Consider the following 11,407-nt stretch of genomic DNA (forward strand, 5'->3'; position numbering starts at 1 on the left):
TCATTTAAAGGTCTTTTTTATTTCAATTGCTGTTTAAAAACATTTCCTTCGTTTGATTTATCCACTGATGTCTGTGGGTGACAGAAGTGAAGATCTTTCTTAGTTCTCTCTTCTCAGCAGTAAAGTTGTAAAAACATCTAGAACTACGGAAACCATCTGGAGGTCCTTGACTTAAAGTTTAGGACTGAAAAACAACAACAAGGAACTGTTTGCAGAGAAAGCAATAAGACAATAAAAGCTCACAATGCATATTAACAAATCAAATGAATCCATTTCCGTTAAGCAGGCTTCACAGTGTACATTTCATAGTGCATGACTCCATCATGGTGACGTAGCCCAGCTGTTAGCGACCAGATGCTCCAGACAGGACAGTTGAAAACACAGTTGGTGCTGACCTTTGACATTTATCTTTCAGAGGTGTTAAAGTTCTCCGTCCAGTTGTCAGGAAAACGGTAAAAAAAGACACCAAACTATTAGGACTCGTTTAAAAAAATAATAGAAAAGAGGGGGCGGGCTCTACAGGATTTCTTCCACCGTCCTATGAAGGAAGACTCCTCGAGAACTTCTTTTGATGCCATAACATCAGGTAAAAAACATCCATTAATCTGTTATTACATTTTCTAAATGTCTCATTAGAGAAGAGTAAAAACACTGATGAGCCAAAGTTGCTACACAAAGACTTGGGAAGTCCCTGATGACCTCCAGAACAATTCGGCTCTCTTATCCTGAAGCGTCAGATCTTCAGAGCCGGATCTAAAAGACTGCCGTCAACACGGAGATGAGCAGCAACGTCCACCTGATCATTTACTTCACTTCATTTTATCAAACCTTCCTGCTGCTTTTTCAGGCTAACAGTAAAAACCACAAAGTTCAGAATGTTACACATAAATATCAACTCAATCAAAAAAATCACCAAATATAATCAGAGATTGTAATTCTATGAACAGGAATGCACAAACCATCTCACTGATAGGAGTGTAAAAACCATGAAGGACCAATATTACAAAGATCTTCAGTTGTTTCCTGTTCTGCAGATCACTGCAACAATTGCATGAGTTTCATTGAGTTTCATTGAGTTTCATGTCTTTCCTGACACAACCCTGTGTTTATCCGGGCTGGGGACCGCCACAGGGAGACCCAGACCCAGACCCCCTGAAGAAACATTTCATCTGTAGCTGTGTGAAAATTATAAATACAAAAAGTTTTATTTCTCCTGTTGCAGAAATGTGAATCTACAACACGAGTTACGTTGAAATGTCTCTCAAACATTTGAATTGATTTTGAAATAAAGCCAGGATACAAAGCTAAGATAAAGATGGAAATGATTGTTTATCTTGATTCTGTTTTAAGAAAAAACGTCTGATTTCCTGATGAAAACTATTAAGAGCTTTTTTCTGCCACATCACAAACCTCACAGGAAAAAACAAAAAACTTCCAAGAGCAGTTTTACTTTGAGCCAATAAGAAAAACTTCCTGCAGGAACAGCTGCCAAAAAAACACAAGTATGAACTATAAAAACAGAGCTGTCAATTCAAACGTCTTCTTTAAAGAAAAGATGTCTTTTTGATGAACGAACACACAATTCATCTTTACTAATAAATGTAATTATTGTCGATTCCTTTGACCTTCTTTTACCTTTTGCAGAAACATTGTGAACAATGTTATAAAAGGAATCAGGAAAGTTGTTTTCCTGTTTTAAATTGTCACAGCAAAATAACATATCACAGAATCTAAAATATCATCGGTCTTCTCTTTTCTGATTAAAATAAAAAAGATCTGAAGTTACAGTTAAAAATGTCATTTTAAGGTTTTCTAATGGTTATAAATCCTCTGAACGTTTGCCCTGATCAGCAGAGCTGATTCTCAATGAATGAAGACATTTTGAGCAGTTTAAAGGAGCATAATGAGACAAAAACACACTGTTCAGGAAACGTTCAAACCTGACTGTAAGAGAGTTCAAAGAAATGCAGAATAGCAGCCAAAATGGTCTGTTCTCACTCACTGGTAATGTTCTATGTCGCCTGATTGGTTGTGCTGGTTTTGTAAGCCCCACCTCCATCTGGATGACTGACAGAGACCCTCTGGTGCTGAGGAGGGATCTCTGGTTCTGCTGCGTCAACACTGACACCAAAGCTTGTTCTGTGCTGAAGCTCCAGCAAAGTGTGGAAACCGTGGCTGTAACCCTCCAGCCACAGCACCTCCTCAGCAGCTGGACTCCTCCCTCCCAGTGCATCCTCCTCGGGATTTGGAGGATGCGGCTCCAACAGTGATCTGGCAGCCGTTGGTGACATGGCTCATGACTTTCTGTTTGAGCTGGGCGACCTGCTCCCGAAGCATGGCGGCGGTGGAGGCGAGGTCAGAGTTCTGGCTCTTCAGGACCTTTACCTTCTCCTCCAGTCGGGAGATCCGCTCCAGCTTCCGTTTGCGGCACTTTGACGCCGCAATGCGATTGCGGAGCTTCTTTCGCTCAGCTTTGATCCGCTCCTGCGTCTCAAGGTCAATGGGGGAAAGTGAGGGTGGCGAGGTGGGGTCACCTGCTGGGTGAGGCACTTCTGGAACAGTCTGAGGAGCATCCAAGCCTCTAGGGTGGTGGGGTGGAGCACCTCCTGCACCAGGACCTGATCCTCCGTTGTACGCCATCTGCCCTCCAGAATAAGGCATCTGGCCGGGGCTGTAGCTGCTGAGGTTTGTGTAGACCGGCATATCTCCACCCGACATCAAGTTCCTTTGATAAGATGCTTGAAGGGAAACGCTAGAGGAGGAAGGTGGAGACATGTGGCCACCTCCCACCAGCTGGTTCTGCTTGTGAAGGTCTGCCAGTGCTTTGACAAAGCCGTCTGCAAACCCCTCTTGTTCGTTGGTGGCCTGGCCTCGGTAGATGAAAGGGTTGGTGGACCCTGGGACTGGACTTGAAGTGACCAGTCCTTGGTTGGACTGAATGATGAGATGCTCCAGCTCAGGGGAGGCCAGCTTCAGCAGGTTTAAGTCTGTGGGGGGCGCAGCAGAGGAGGCTCCTGACGGCAGCAGCCCACCGTTCCCAGCAAGCCCCAGACTGCTTTGGTTTGCAGCCCTTCCTCCTGTAACACTACCGGAGCCTCCAAGGAAGGGATGGCCGCTGGCCACTGGCATGACCTTCTTGCTCATCAGCGTCTTGTTTCCTGGGTAGTGATCATACTCTGTGACGTGACTGAAGGCGGTGACGGCAGAGGAGTCGTCATGGTAGAAAGGAGTCTCCATCTTGGCCGTCATTGATGAAGAGGCACCTCAGAGGAAATCTTCATAATCAGATTAGCATGAATGTCAGAGCAGATTGAAAGGTTCCAGTGACGTGGGAAGCTGGGGATGAACGCAGGATGGAGAGGGAAAAAGAGGAGCGGTCTCTGTAGGAGAAGCAAACACTGGTGAGAAGAAGTTCCACAGAAAGAGAAGATTCTAGAGATGTTACTGCGTTTATACTACTGATGTCCTTCAAGGGTTTTTGGGCCTGATCCGATACAGAGTCGTTTGATTTTGAGTGTCTGCCGATGAACCACATTAAAAAATGAACACTTTTAATAACAAAGACAGAGTATCAGGGCCAGAGAATCTCGTAAATTTACAACTTTAAATCTCTTAAAATTAGAATTTTATTCTTGTAACTTTATGAGATAAAAACACTTAAATTTACAAAATTAAAAGTGGTACATTTATGAGAAAAAAGTCATACATTTTTATGACATTTAAGTCCTAAATATTTATTCTTGTAATTTAACAGTGGCAACTTTTTTCTCGTAAATTTACAAGATTTAATGTCGTAATTACAAAAAAAATGTTAGTAAACTGGTCCTAAAACACAGATTAAAGTTGTTCCCTATTTTTATGTCATGAACATTATTTAACATTCAACATTTAAATAGAGCATTTCTGTGAAGTAACCAACAGGTAAAAATAGTGTAACTATTACCTAAAAAATATGTTATCATGTAAATGTCGGTGATAATTAGTCATGAGAGAAAGTTTAGCGACTTTAGCTTTAATATCTTCAGAACTATTGAGCATTTTTAATCAAATGTGATGCAAACCTTCATTTAAAATTCTTAAAAACAAATGACGACTTTGTTTTAGCATGAATTTAATGAGTATTCATGGCTAGCTCAAATCATTACAGTCGTTTTTTTGAAGATTATGGGATTTATTATCCTCTTTTGTTAAAAGATGTTAAAAAGTTATTTTCTCTGAACTTTTATTTCTTTGTGATAAAAAAAAAAACAGGCATGCCACCGAACAGCTCGGGTCCTAAGGAGTTAAATCACAGAGCTAGCGATTAGCGTAGTTAGCATCTGCAGTGTAGCCGTCTCTTTCGGTTTAACATTAAAAAGAAACAAAACTCTGATCTTTTTCCAATAAAATGCGTCACTGTTTGCGTTAAGACGACCCAGTTGAGACACTTGCTGTCACTTTAAAGCGTTTATATTGATCCTGGAAGTCTGAATGTGTGAACATCTCGCTAACTTGACTGAACTGCTTTTGTTAGCCTCAGGCTTTAGCTGCTGCTGCGCCTAATGGCAATAACATGTGGTGATCCGTTCATGACATGCAGACTTCTATGAGTATTAATCCGGAATAATAAATATAAAGCATTGATCATAATAAGAATAAACTAAATGTTTGATACTGATCGTGGGGCAACAAGCGTTACCAATCGAGTCATCAACCACGTGATCGAGCCTGATTGTTCTGCTTCTCCTGGAGGACGTTTCAGTTTGGCCACTAGGTGGCGATCGCACTATACCATTACACCTTATTCCAGAAGAAGAAAGTATGAGGAAAAAAACGTTTTTTAGACCACAAATAGTTACTTTAAAAATAGTTACTTAAAAGAGTTTATAAATTCATACCTGTGAGTTTATAAAGATGTTAATTTAGTCAGAATTTATGTTTAGGTGACCGAACGTTACCATAAGCTGTCCTATGGGAAATTCCATTAAAGCATCAAGCTAGCAGACTTTAGCTATCCAGAGGGCCGGATCCGGCCCTCCAGATCGCTTTAGCTTAATGTAGCTTGATGTCCAGATGTTATCTTACGCTTACTTCTAACTTGTATAATTTTGACAGAATATACTTTCATATAAAGTAAAATTTATTTTATTTTAAATAAGTTATTTAACCCTTTAAAACCTGATGCTGAAACACAAAATCTTTAACATACTGTAACTTTTCAACTGTCAACGAGCCGATTTTGTCCCTCAGAATCTGCTGGAATTATCATGTTAACGGTTGAAAAGTTACAGTAAATCAAAGAACATAAATATTAGAGCTCCAGTGTTCAAGGGATAAGGTTTTAAGTTGATGTATTCTGGAATATTATTCTTGCCCATTTCAGTAATAGTAATGTTAAAAAGTTAAATTTTTAAAGTTTTAAAAATTTAGTTTCAGTGTTCAATAAATGTTTATCTTGTTCGACCCGCGACCTAAGGTGTGTTTTAGATTTCTTCCCCCTGTATGATTGAGTTGACACTCCTGATTTACATGCACCACTGTTTTAAAGTCATGTCACAATTCCTTAAACATGAGTATCATCATCTTTGGTGAGCTTGGTTGTGACCGCAGACATAAAGTATCTGTACGTATCAGGAAATCATCCCAATTATCCAGTGTTACACTCTCAGCGTGTTTGTTGTTGTTGTTTGCACTGAAACACCATAAAAAACAAGAGAGAGAACAAAAGTTCAGTCAGAACTCAGAAGTGGACTGGACAAATGGTAGAGAAAAGTCCTTTTTTAAACACGCCGCGCTCTGGCTCTGGCCGCAGTCTAAGAGAGGAAAGCGGCATTCATGCGTGTGAGCTCCACTTTACATGGCAGCTGAGAGGGGAAGCTGGAGGTTTTTCTCCAAGGTAGATGGAGCCAAAAACCACCGTCACTCACATTTTCTTTCACTTTCAAGAGTGACATGAGGTAGAACAGTGTGTTTTGAAATAGTCCAGAGGTCTGTAACCTGCAGCTCCAGATCCACATGTGTCTCTTTTATCTCTCCATGGTGACTCCTTAACCAATCATAAAACAAGTCATGGAGACTGCTGACCCAGACATGTCGATAGTCAGCAGCTCCTGATAATGACTGCATAACCAAAACTACCTAAAGAAAACAAATAAACAAAGCCTGCAAACTAAGACTACCAAGATCCAACCCCAAACTAAAATAACAAAACCTAGTGGCCAAACTGAAACGCCCTCCAGGAGAAGCAGAACAATGTTTACATTAGCTGAGTTTCCATTACACAACTGCGCAAAACTTTATCAAAATTCTAGGAATTTTGAAAAAAGCAATGTTTCGAAATGACACTGTTTCCATTAAATCATCATTTTGCGATAAGTCATTAAAAACACAACGATGAATGAGAACAAGTTTTTTTATTATTATTTGATTTTTCTAAAAAAGGAGCATTGCGGTGACGTCACAGCTCTGTCGTGCCGCAGTGTCTATTGACAGTCTCAGGTGAGAAACCTGTTCAGCGGTTTTAAAATAAATAACCATTCCAGCAAGTAAGCTGCTGGATCTTTTTCTGTTTAAAAACACGACAAGATGCATTTAAGTTTCTGTCCTGCACTCGCGCTTTTCCTCAAACGAGACCTCAGCATCTTCAGGCTCCAAGCTGCAGAAGTTTCGCAGCAGATGAAGCTATGAGGAAATCTTGGTGATTTTATTATGGAGGAGCTGCACGATTCCATATAATGAGCTGTGAAGCTGTTGGATCTCTCCTGCCGCCCGCTGTACTGTGCTATGCTCAGGACGGACACTTCATACAAAGAGGAGCATCTATTTGGAAAAAAGTGTTTCCATTACAGCTTTGTGAAAAATATCTGTTTTGATACATCCCAAACCTCCTCTAAGCGCAAAAACCTTTTTTTAGAAAAATGCGAGTTTTTCTGAAATTGTGGTGTTTCCATTATGAGGATTTATTATCGAAATTCCAATTTGCGAAATTTCAGAGTTAATGGAAACAAAGGTAATGTTAATGATCTGAACATTTTAGTTAGAACTTCTCCTTTAGAGAATCCATGTAACACTGGATGATATTAACAATCTCATTATTTCACTGATACATTTACAGTATGTGAACTGGATCAGATTAATATAAATATATTCAAATGTGTCTAAATCTGTAAACTATAATCTAAAGAATTAAAACAAATCAGAATAAAATCAATCCAGACTCTGGTGAATCGAATCACTTCTGTAAATGATGATACCCAGCCCTGGTCAGGATAGTTGTCAGCAGCGTGTTTGGCGTGCACCCCTCCCTCCACGGTGCGTGGGGGCGTCAGTCCTGTGCACGCATTAGTCCGCGTGCTCAGTTAACGCTCAGGAAGGCTGGAGCAACTTTCAGCAGAGTCAGAGCACAGGATCTGTCATCTTCCACGCACGCGGGCTGTGTCACAGCCAGAACTGGTTTCCAACAAGGTGTCCCTGTAGCAAAAACATCGCACGCACGTGCATGAACCGTCTACCTGACAGCGCCCTCTGGTGGACTGAGCCGGAACAACCGCTCTGAGATGCACCAGATAAAACTGTTAAAACATGAAGCTGGCTCCTTTTCTACCGTCTCCACTAAAACTTCTATTCTAACAGCCTGAGGTGCAGTTTAAAGGAAGTTCTTCATGTTCTGTTACCTTCACGGTCACATCCAGCGCCTCGGAATTCTCCGGTCCTTGTCCCTCACCTGCGATGTCAGAGTTACAGGTAAAGTTTTCACAAATCACTGCCTTCCCTCGAACAGCAAATGGTTCGATCCAGTAGATGGTTCCACAGGTGAGACATCACGCATGCCCGCTCACCTGTCTGCTCCTCTCATCACACTCATGGAACGGGTCTGCGCTCCGAGGACTTCACCGGCAGAACCGGACCGAGGAGAGGCGAGTTCCTCCCGACTGACCCGACAGAGGTCCACCAGAACCTGCTGCATCAGCGGGACGTCAGCTCCAGGACAGAGATCATCCTCACTCCGAGCAGCCGCGGTGAGGAGCGATCCTACGGCGCATGCACGCACGCGCATGCACGCACGTGATTCTGCCTCCCTCTCTGCCTCCCGTCCTCTCAGTGGAGTTCTGTCTCTGCATCCAACCTAATACCTCGTTTGTAGAGGGTCCTCGTGTTTCCAGAGGAGATGTATGGAGCTAAGTTAGGGGCAAAATTATTAGAAACTTAAATAAAACAAACTGGGAAAAAAAATAATAGTGTTTGGTCAAAAAGAAGTAAAATGTCCAAAACGTTTTGCTATTCTAAAATAAACTTCATTATTTTCAGCTTTAAATGTTTAACTTTTTAGGTTTCAAAACTCATAATTTCAATTTCAAAACTTTTTCCAGTTTTTTTTTTTTTAATTAATGAGGGTGGTATTTATCTAAGCATAAAATGGTCACACACAAGACGGCGTCAGAATCAATCAGGGAGCTGGAATATTATAACTTTAGCCGCTGCGTAAGCAGAAATTTCCTAAACTTTAGAAAACCCTTTCAAAATGATATTTTAAAACCTTTACAGAACTATCAGTTTTTACGCCTTTGAATGTGAATAAACTGTAACATTTTTCTCCATGAAACAGATGATCAGAGCCGCTAAAATGGTTCCAGGGAGGATTATCGCCCCATGATCTGTTGTAATGCATTGATGCTGTTTCTGTCATGGAATCTGTGCCTTTCAGCTGCGAGTTAGCTTTTTCTTCTCTCCTGAGGTTGTTGCATTATTTCCTTCAAGTCCATCTACCTCCACATTCACTTCCATCTGGTGAACCTTTGTCTCCAGTGACGATATCTTCTCGAAAAGGTCTTAACTCTGTGGAGAGGGGAGGCATCTTGTTAGTCAGCCTCGTGTCAGCTGCTGCTCAGGAACTTTATATCAGACTTCAGCTGTGTGTTGGCCTCACACATGTAGTTTAAGATCAAATGTTTCAAAAAGAATGCCTTTGTTAAGAGTAAAAACTATACTTGATAGTTTAGGGGTATTCCAAAGTTATTGCTGGTGTGATTACAAAAGAAAAAATAATAATCAGCAAAAATTATTTGCAAAGAGAGAGTAAAGCGTGTGGAGCAGAAGCAAAATTCAGTCTGTCCTCTTTTCATCACGTCGACTAGCTCTCTACCTTTTCCTGTCATTGTTCCAACATCCAAAGTCTCTATTCTCCGTCCAACACCCATTACTTTCCTCTTCTCTCTCTTACTGTAAACACGCCTTCCTCATCAGTGAACAGCCCCGATGGCGCTCGTTGTTAACCCGGGTTCCACCAGTCCAGACTGGATAAGCCTGATTTGCATATTTGGAGCAGCAAAGATTTTCCTTCAGATCCCCGTCCTGACACAAGCTCTTTATTTATCCAGGCTTGGGACAATCAGACACAATCAGACCCTCGCTAGTGCCCCCTGGTGGCAACAGAAACGATAATTCAGTAATGGACGTGAGAAGGACCTGGAGAGATTTGACAGAAACAAAGCTGAACAGACACTGGATAAATCATTTCAAAATCTCATCTGATAAACATAATCTGTCAAATGTCTGTGTTATCAATAAACCTTGCAGACATAAAGTATCTTTGCAGTGAAGATCATCTACCAAGTTGTCTGAAATACAAAGAACACATTTTCTACCTTTGTATTGACTCTTTACTGGAATGTTTTAATCTGTTTACAATAAATAAATACATGTATAGATTTTTTCTTCTACCAAAAAAAAATCCTTGAGACTGAAGCTTTTGTCGTCCTCTACTGTAGCTGTTGACAGTAGCAAAAATAAATAGGAGCCTGCCTTAAAGATCTGGCCTTCAATGCCCTCTTCTGGATATAAGATGTAATTTTCTGGATGTTTTTAATTTTATTTATACATTTGAGCTGAAATGGAAGCATAAGCCTCTTTAGATTCCACATCTCGTTTTGAAGAGGGTCCTCCAAATTAAAGAAAAATCAGAAACACAAATGACAGTGAAAGTGAAGAACCAAGAAAAAAAACATCATAAATTGGAATTAAGTATGCATAATCCACCCAGTCACATACACACCCACTGGCTCTCAATATCAACCCTTACCTAACATAATAGTAAAAAAACATAAACAAACATGTTTATGAGAAAAACACTGAGAAAACAAGCAAATAAAAAGACCACATAGAAAAAAGAATAAATGCTGGACCAAAGACATCGGGCAATAAATGAAACATTCTAAATTTAAAAACAAAGACAAGAGTGTTTCAAATGAATGAACAGAGCCTCATTAAACATTGACAAAGATGTCATGAATCATAGAGATAAAGGAAGATTGTTTCAGTCATAAAGAGCTTCAACACAACAAGAATTTATACCACATTGTTTTTTCATGATGTGGAACAAAGAAAAAAAAAAGTAAAAAAAAAAAAAACTTTTCTCAAAAGCTGCAACATCAGGTGTTTTAGGCCGCAACAATCATAAATATCTGCTGTTTACAAGAATTGTCAGGACAGTGTTTCCCACAATGCATTGTTTTGTAGTCATCCAGGCGGCTCGTAGTCAGTGAAGTGACAAATTTCCAGCTGCGCTCACATTGTACCCGCCCCTTTTTTGTTATATTGTTATTTTGATTGACATGTGATGTCAGAGCGAAAGCTACCCAGCATGCACCACACACCAGGTGATCTTCCAATGACTGTAGAAAGAATGGACAAAGTGAGGTGTGACCACTGAAAAGGCTTTACCCCCAGCTCTCGTGAATCAGGCCAAACCATCACCATGGCTTCCTGAAACGGGCGCCGCCATTTTGGAGCCCATCCACAGTGACTCGGTCTGAGTCGGTCTGAGTCTCGTTTTAGGGGAACTACAGTCGGCAATCATGAGTGAGCTTGTTTGAAGCTTCCACTGAAAGCGGGCTCAGAACAAGCTGTCAGTGTGAAGTCCAGACGATGTTTTGTGTCTCAAAATGAAGATTTGTCCAGACTCAGCAAGAATCATCTTAGTGGGAGTTGTTGTTCTCACAGGCATGATGACTCTTTTTGACAGCCTGTTGTTCTGTTTAGGTCATTTCTACACTGAACCTGCAGTATCCACCCAGGGGCGGACTTACCACTAGACAAAGGTAGGCAATTGCCTAGGGCCCCATCACTCTGAGGGCCTCGAGCTGAACACTTGATAAGATCGTCTAAAATACATCCTACGCCCATTATTATTTAACTCTATCATTAAGAACACCCAAACCCCCGAAATAGCTACAAATGGATCATTTGAAAGTGTGTGGTGATTCCTCACAGCAGCAATGGAACATTCCAGTCAACAGCACGTCAGTGGGCAGGAATTCAGTGTTGCCAGATTGGGCAGTTTTCCACCCAATTGGGTGGCTTTTATTTTGAAATTGTTTTTGGTGGGTGAACGTAATTTGGGTGGATATGGGATCAGATAGAGATAGATAGA

General features: G+C 40.9%; 1 protein-coding gene across 1 annotated transcript; it reads right to left on the reverse strand.

The window, feature by feature from the left end:
- On the reverse strand, positions 1-9,393 carry june (JunE proto-oncogene, AP-1 transcription factor subunit). Its single transcript, XM_024268558.2, has 3 exons — positions 7,818-9,393; positions 7,653-7,702; positions 1-3,380 (listed from the first exon to the last, which is right to left on the reverse strand). Exon 3 carries the CDS (start codon positions 3,247-3,249, stop codon positions 2,203-2,205), a length of 1,047 nt encoding a protein of 348 aa, XP_024124326.1. The 5' UTR covers positions 3,250-3,380; positions 7,653-7,702; positions 7,818-9,393; the 3' UTR covers positions 1-2,202.
- Between the last annotated feature and the right edge of the window lie 2,014 nt (positions 9,394-11,407).

The sequence above is a fragment of the Oryzias melastigma genome, linkage group LG12 (genome assembly GCF_002922805.2).
Source record: "Oryzias melastigma strain HK-1 linkage group LG12, ASM292280v2, whole genome shotgun sequence".
Lineage (NCBI taxonomy): Eukaryota > Metazoa > Chordata > Actinopteri > Beloniformes > Adrianichthyidae > Oryzias > Oryzias melastigma.